Consider the following 8,565-nt stretch of genomic DNA (forward strand, 5'->3'; position numbering starts at 1 on the left):
CGTTGTCGCAGTTCCAGGGGGACATGCCGATGCGCGCGGCGGCGGCGGCGGCGGCGGCGCTGCTGGGGAAGATGGGGGTGGTGATGCGCGCGATCTTGGCCGCCTGCGGGAAGGCGCCCCCGTTGGTCTTGTAGAAGGAGGTGGCAAAGGAGCGGTAGCGCTCCATCTCCGAGTTGTAATCCACAAGGCTGTTCAGGGCCCCCTCGGGCAGGTGGCTTTCCTTGGGCAAGCCCGGGGCCTCCGGGCTCGGCCCGGGCTCCACGCAGACATTGGTGTTCATGGTGCAGGGGGGAAAGAAGGGGTGCAGGGTGGAAGTGGGGACCGTCTGGTCCGACACCTGGGTGGGAAAGGGGGGGAGGTGGGGCCGGTGGGGCCCGACCCTGGGGGGGAAGGGGGGGGGAGGGAGGGGGGTGATGGTGGTGTTGGGGTGGGGGCCGAGGCGGGAGGGGAAAGTGGGTCCGGGTGGGGAGAGCAAGGTGAGGGTTGCTCTATTCCTCTCTGGGGCGCATTTCCACAGACGGTGAATTCCCAGGCAGTGTCTTCCTTTGCATTATCCTCCAACTGTTACAACTGAAATAAAGAAAGTCATTCCAACGAGCTGCACGAGGAAAAAGATTAAAAATAAATAAACAGCCTCCCTCACTACCCCACCGCAGACACCGAAAGCTCCAACATTCATCCGTCAGGTCGTTTGCATAACAATCATCAAGACGTGACCTCCCTCATTCCCATCCCCCCCAACGCTCCCAACCCCAGCTCCCTCCCGCCCCACAGCTCCTCCCCCCTATTCTTATAACCCTTCGGAGAAAATGTATTAATAGCCAGGATACCCAGGGAAAGAGGGAAGACCGGGGTGACAAATGCCGAGGGAAAAGGGCAATTGGCGTGCTACAGACATGCAAATCAGGGGTGGGAGGGCGATACTACCTATAAGCAGAGGGCATTTAAACATTATGAAATGTGTGAACAAATGCTGCCTGGGCATGCAAATGCTGTAAAATACAAAACAGCGATGGCCCTATGAAGAAAATCAACAGGAAATTAGCAAATGAAGTACTGAGAAAGTCTACAATACATCCCAGTATAAACTGTAAGCAAACACAATACAACTGAGAGCTAAGAGACTGCCCACATACAATCTGAACTAAAGAGGCAGGGAAAAAAGAACTACCAGCTGCCACAGTGTCCTTCTGTGGCTGTGGTCATTAGTTTGAATCCCAGCACAGCTGGCTCTGTTAGGGTCTTAATTCAATGGACCAAGGACAGGTCTCAACTGTACCAGCCATTTGGTGGTGGGGCTTGCTGGGGGTAAGAGAGTGGTGTTCTACTTGTTTGAAAGAAAAGAAAGATAGACTAGATAAAAATGAAAATAAATAATAGTCATACAAGCAATGTCACAGGTTTTAAACCAAGTGTTTGCAGCCTCTGTAAGAATATTCCCAATCTTTTCTAATGGAGACTCCTGTCTCTTCCCAAGACAAGAGGAAAGCATGGGACTTTTTAAAAAGGATCTCCCACAGACACTGGTTTTTACATTCAGTAAAAGGGGAAAAAGAAAAAACCCTTAGGGTGCTGTTTACTTGAAGAAATAACTATTCAAATAATTTTGTTCTTTTGCTCTTTTTTAAAGGAAAGTTTAATGTTAACTGGGTATTTGCATTCATTCTATTTCTTACAGGCCAATATTATGCTTTAGGAAGAGGTATTTTAGTTGTTTATTACAGAGGTAGAGGTACATCACAACCTTTTAAGAAGTAAAGCAAAGACATAAAGTCTACACTAACAACAACACCAACACCAACACCAGTTTCTTTGTTTCCACATTTTTTGCCAGAATATCTTTTTGTGACATCTTTTGAAGCCCACATATTGGTCTAGAATGTGGAGTTCAGGTATACCTTAATGGGGGCCCAGTAGTTTCAGTCTCAAATATTCAGAGTTCAAAATGGATATCAATTATAGTAATTATGCTTATAATTAGATTAATGAACCATTTATGCCCAAACTCCAAGAGCAAAAACTTCAAATCTTACTGATGAAGTGCCCTAAAAAGGGGAGTTTATGTAAACAAATCCCTATTAGGCAAAGTAAATCAAGATAAGGAACCTCTCCCCAGGCTGGATTAGAAGCTAGCAGGCATCCTTCAATCACAGCAAGTCCCTAATCACTCAGGAACCACCTCTGTGGTTTCGCATCAGGGAAAACTGCTCCCTTCAGAGGTCTGATGGCAATACAAAGCGTGCCCCCAAAATACTCCTAGCTAAATAGTCTTGATGCTTGGGAAGGAGGTGAGGGAAGACACAGCAAGAATATACATATAGCTTCAGTTTCTGCGAATCACATTGTAACTGCAAGACCATCATAACTGCTACTCAGTAAAAACTAGTTATGCCAACCATGCATCAGATATCAGCACACTGTGTGGAGGGGAAATGTCAACGTTTTAGTCTTTTGACCTTGTTCCACATAAAGAAATAATTTAATGTCCCTTTTTCAGAGTATTAGAGTGGTGCTTCCACACAGAAGCTTCCCTTGCTTCTCATATTGCCATCACCTCCCCCCTTTCTCCCTCAAGGTTTAATGCCACCAGAAACTATAGAAAATGATTGTGCCCAGTATCCAGGTCATTATTGTTCCATCAATGCATCTCTGGAGCATGAAAAAGGTATCTAAGCCACAGCTATTGTTTGGATTTTCTTTAAAAAGCAAAATAAAACACACACAAATAACTATAGTCCTGTACCAAGGCTAGATTAGACATCCATACTTCATGATCCTGCTTTGCCTTTAAACAATGTGACTGTACATGCCTAATATTGTATGTCTGGTCTACCAGAGACATAGAGATCAAAGGTCATATTTAACATTCAGGAGGAGGGGCGGGTGCAGATTAATTAATAAATTAATACAGCGACGCCTTTTATTGCTGGAGTCCAGCATTAATAATCTACTTTTACAATCCCAACGGACAGCAAACATTTAAGGAAAAAAAAGCCAGAGAAAGAGAAAGAACAATCACTTACCAGTCTCTTTTTATTTGGGGAGCCTTAGAATTTGCAGACGCTGCCAGTCTGCCTTTAATTAGTTGCACATCACCCCCTAACACAAAGAAACACAAATCCAGATGTGTCTTGGCAGCTCCCAATTACAACTTTAATACTTGTAAACAAACTGTTGGGGGGGGGGATAAATAAATATGCGGATGAAAAAAAATACCTGTAAATGGCTTTTTTTTTTCTTGTTGCAGAGAGAAGGAGGAGGAGATGGTGTTAGTGGTGGGGGTGGAAGGAGGAGGAGGTGGGGGGGAGAGGAAAGAGCCGAGTGTGAGTGTATGTGTGAGAGCGCGGGGCTGTTCTCGGTGGTCTCTCCTCTCCCAGCGCGTTGCTCTCCGTCCGTCTCCAGTCGCTGTGTGCGAGGGAGGGAGGGAGCCGGGGAGTCTCTCCCTCTCTCTCTCTCTCTCTCACCCTCCCCCCTTCTCTCTCTGTTTGTGTGTGTGCCTGTGTGGTTGCTGGGGGAGGGGAGGCCGAGAGAAAGGCGAGGGAGGAGGTGTGGAGGCTGGGGGCGGGGGCGAGGGGGGTGATTGGCGCCGAGGTGAGGAGGACGCAGGGACGTGGACACCTACTGATGATTGGCTGCAAATTACACGGGGAACAAGAGGCGCACGCGGGCCAGCGCTCCTCTTCACAAATCCTCTCCTCGGCGGAGGAGCCACGTTTCCCTGCTCGCCCGCCGCGCGCCCTCCCTTCTCGCGCCCGGCTCTCCGGCTCCGCCGCCGAGCACGCTGGGCCGCTGATTATTTTCTTTTGCTCTCCGAGATAATTGTTCGGAAGGGACGGAAAGAGGGCGTTTCCGCCACTCTCTCGGCGTGCGAGGTGTGTGTGTGCGGGTGTGAGTGTAAATAAACTTGTCTGGGTTTTCTGGCTGGGTTGAGAAGAGCAATACCAGAAACAGAGGAAAGGTCGTGGTTGTTTGAAGAATGCTCTGAGTTTGCAGCTCACCTCATGCCTTTTAGATAGTGTCCTGCTGTACCCTGGAAGACTTTTTTTCCTTTTTTTTTTTTTTTGGTCATTATCATTTAGAGCTTTAGAGGAAGGAAAAGCGGATCTGTGTTTTCTGGTTGTTCAGGCCCTTTAACATTATTATGCCAGAATGTAAGGAATTGGTGATGCTTGACTGACCTCAGAATCACTCTCAATCAATCTCTCCGTCTCTGTCTCTCTCCTTTTACTCCTCCATCTGGAAGTTCCAATGATTGAATCAGATTTTTAACTCAACTGCCCTATTTTTGATTCCAAACTTTACATGAACAGAAGCTGTTTTTATAGAGAAGCTAATCTGTTTTATGTTAGTAGGTGATTAGCATTTCACTTCTTGTCAACTGTGGTAAGAAAGTTTAATAATTGAAACATACATCTTGTTTTTTAAACAGGTCAAATATAAATAAAACTCATTCATATATGCAGCTATGAATTAACCTCTTCACTGCTTATCTTAAAGAAAATGAGATATTCCTGGATACTCAGCTTACTATTGAGGATGAAGGGTGGTGAAGTAGAACTAGTTATGAAAGAAGATATAAAAACCATGAATTCTTTTTTCTTTGGTAAATGTCTACCGAGATAAAACATTGCAGCGGCTAATGATAAGCTACAGAACTAGGAAAGAAAAGATCACTGTTTTCAGGTTGTTCGCGTTTGTGTTACAAGGCAGAGTAAAAGTTTATTTAAATTAAAACTCTAGAATAATGCAGTAGTAGAGTTTTAAGAAGGAAGAAAAATATCATAACGAGTTGTTTCTTTTATAGTAACGAAATGTTGAAAAGAGATTTTGTCATTTTGTATTTGAATATTCAAAAGATTAACCTTGACCTTATCAAGGGTCTAAAAATTAAAGAGGATAGATTGTTGATAAGATGTTGACAATTGTGATGTGCATAATGAAGGTGCTAGTTTGATAGTGTACAACAGCAAATGTGCTTTTGACCCACTGATTAGTATGCATGTTCTGCCATTTTTTTAACATACAAGAAGTTTGGTTATAAATTCAATCAAAGTGATTATTTGACATTTATAAACAAACTAACTGAATGGCTGATAATTACTTATGTAAACTGATAATGTATCTATATTTTATGTTAATGCTTCATAAAAGCAAGGAGGAGACTTTTCGTTTTAATGTTGTTCTGAGGTGTCCATCATAGGAAATTTATTAGCAAGCTGTAGTCACTTTTTAAAGAGTGAAAATACACTAGAAAGATGATAGGTTCTTAAACATCTTTTCAAAATATTTAGAATATCAATCCAATGACAGAAGTTTTTGAAATTTAGATATAATTTTTTAAAATTTCAAATAGAATGGAGACATCATACTCTCTCATACCAAAGTTGCTTTCCCTTTGTGGGATTCTTTAAGCTCATTTTCAAAATGAAATCTTAAACAAATGGGAGAAAATAAGCTCTAAAATCCAAAGAATTTTAGTTTCTTGTTTATAAAGGTAATACAATATACAGAACATTGAGTCTTAATTAATAATAGCTATTACTGATGTCCCATCTGTATGACACTATACTAAATCATTTCCAGATTTTCTTGTTTTGCTCTTGCAATAACCATATGAAGTAGTTATTATTATTTCCATTTATACAAATAAAGACATCGAGGCTCAGAGAAGTTAGGTCACAAAGTTAGGATGTAGCACAGCTGAAATTTATGCCCAATCCTGTCTATCTCCAAAGTCTTAAATTTATAATAACCTCTACCCTAGTGTCAGTATCCATATTAATTTTTATGTCACGTGACATGTTGTTGTTGTTGGGTGCCGTCAAGTCAGTTCTGACTCATAGCGACCCTATGTGCAACAAAACGAAACACTGCCCAGTCCTGTGCCATCCTCACAATCGTTGCTATGCATGAGCCCATTGTTGCAGCCGCTGTGTCAGTCCGTCTTGTTGGGGGTCTTCCTCTTTTTCGCTGACCCTCTGCTTTACCAAGCATGATGTCCTTCTCCAGGGACTGATCCCTCCTGACAACATGTCCAAAATATGTGAGGTGTAGTCTCACCGTTCTTGCTTCTAAGGAGCATTCTGGTTGTACTTCTTCCAAGACAGATTTGTTCGCTCTTTTGTTCATCCATGGTATATTCAATATCCTTCAACAACACCACAATTCAAAGGTGTCAATTCTTCTTCAGTCTTCTTCATTTATCATCCAGCTTCTGCATAAGAGATACCAAAAACCAAACCCACTATCGTCTAGTCGATTCTGACTCATAGTGACCCTATAGGACAGAGCAGAACTTCCCCATAGGGTTTCCAAGGAGCAGCTGGTGGATTTGAACTGCCAACCTCTTGGTTAGCAGCCGTAGCTCTTAACCACTATGCAACCAGGGCTCCAGCATAGGAGATAGTCTTGTTAAATCACCAGTCTCAAAGAACATCATTTGCCTTTTCTAATCTCTCTGGATTCTAGAACCTTATCTTTCATTGTGATTATGGGCTCCTTATTAATATGACATTAACTATAACATAGTGATATATACAACAAATTATAAACAATACACTACATGGCTCTGGTACAGCATCCATTGCCTTCTGAGTAGGGAATTGATTACGTCCTTAGCCAAATGTGATGAAGGGACATATGCCTTCTGTGGTCTACTTCATATCCTTTATTTTTTTACATTCGTTTTCACACTGGGATATCACCATGTCTCACACTATCCCATGCCCCATGTTGTCTTCTCCAGGATGATGTGTTAGGGTTTTTATAACAATTTCAGAGAACACCTACCTCCCCGTTAACAGTGTCCACAGTTCTATGAAGTATTAAAACTTAAGGGAACTTTGTTCCCTCTGTAAAATGCTTGCTACAGCTTCCAGTTACCTGAAAGTGGCTTTGTACCTTTCTCTGCTTTATGTGTCTTGTGATCTGAAGTAGGAGTACAGGGACTTCATAGATATCTTGATGGGGAAATAAAAAATTCCAATTTAAGTATCACCTGAAAAGGTGTCCCCTACTCTGCAGAAATTTTGTGTTGTGCTATCAGTTATCTTTGAAGAACTGCTGCTTCCCATCATGATCACTATCAATATCACCATAATTCACCCGCAACTTTTAAGAAGGTAAACTATCCTGCTGTAACAGAAGTCAAAAAAAACTTATAGAAGTATAGGTTTTGCTCATATGACAGTTCAGGGTGGGAATTTCAGATCAGAGGGATGACAGTTCAGGGTGGGAATTTCAGATCAGAAGGCAGCGCTCCTCTATAAGTGATTCATAGATCCAGTCTTCTTCCATCATGGGACTTTGCCATCTTCGAGGGGACTGCTCATCAACTACATCAAACTGGCAGAAGGACATGGAGGAATCGTAATCAGTTCTTAAAGGCCTTGGTCTTGAGGTGGCACACAGCTCTCTGGCTCACATGTGATTGCAAGACCTAATCACGTGTCACACCTAGCTACACAGATTACAGGGCAGCCGCCTCCTAGATGCGTCTCTGTTACTATGGAGTAGAGAAACACTTTTGGTGGACAGCTGGCAGTCTCCCCCACAGAGTAACACTGGAAGGAGAATCACCTGCTGGAGAGGTTAAGTAGACCACACAGCCCTGAATCTGACCTTGAGATTCCTCTTCCCTCAGGAGCTTTTTTGCTGATTACCATCCTTAGGGATTACCACTAAAAGCAGCCTTAATGATTTTGGGGGAAGTTTGTTAACGCTGAACAAATTATGTTTTCTCAAGTACCTCTAGGAGGGCCAAAACAAAATTAGAATATTCAAACAAGAATTTACTAAAGAATAGAGAAAGGAGCTGTGAAATAAGCAGAGGAAATGCTATAAATCTAAAATAAACTGGTTTAGATATAAATTTTAGGCACCCGTGGTGGCTTGTCTGCTGGTGTTTTCAGAACCCAATAATCTTTAACCCACTCCACCACCAAGGTATTCCCTATTAGTCACAAAAATACTTACTATCCAGGTCAAGAGAGGTGTGTGGGTCTCTGTCATTTAACATCCTAGAACCCACCTTTCCAATTTGTGTTTACAGTCTCTGAGGATTTATTCTTTCCACAGCATTTCATACTGTAAGGATAACATTATAACCACACCCTTCATATAAAGAATATGCAAAAAAAAAAAAAAGGGGGGGAATGATTTTTTTTAAGGCTTGTTTGACTGTCACTACCTGGGATTTTTATTTTTCTGTCTTCTTTACCAGAATTTGAGATCCTTGACATCAGGGACTGTGTCTTATTCAGTTTTGTATCCCCTACCTAATACACTGAAAGAAAGTAGCACAAACAAAATGTGGAAACAAGCTCCCCGTTGTCTGTAGGATAAATGTGCAAAATTCATAAAATGGTTTTCAAAGCCCCTTTCCAGTTGGTCCTATCTTTTGAATCTCACTGTTTATTTTATTAATCCCTCTCTGAACTCTCTATTCCATCAGGTTCACTTCTCCCAGAAAACATTATTTAACTTACCACCATCAGAGGGGAAAAAATAATATTTTTGATTAATAAAGAAACATAAAATAAGGTAAGGTATTGTTATGTACATAAA

The 8,565-nt window shown here is 42.1% G+C and overlaps 1 protein-coding gene across 1 annotated transcript in view; it reads right to left on the reverse strand.

The window, feature by feature from the left end:
• Nucleotides 1–280, reverse strand: part of CXXC4 (CXXC finger protein 4) — a 20,828-nt gene extending 20,548 nt beyond the window's left edge. The window contains exon 1 of the mRNA XM_004380254.1: nucleotides 2–280. Within this exon, the coding sequence (XP_004380311.1) occupies nucleotides 2–280 (279 nt within the window). The remainder of the gene's footprint in view (nucleotide 1) is intronic.
• Nucleotides 281–8,565: the final 8,285 nt, after the last annotated feature.

The sequence above is a fragment of the Trichechus manatus genome, unplaced genomic scaffold (genome assembly GCF_000243295.1).
Source record: "Trichechus manatus latirostris isolate Lorelei unplaced genomic scaffold, TriManLat1.0 scaffold00071, whole genome shotgun sequence".
NCBI classification, from domain to species: Eukaryota; Metazoa; Chordata; class Mammalia; order Sirenia; family Trichechidae; genus Trichechus; species Trichechus manatus.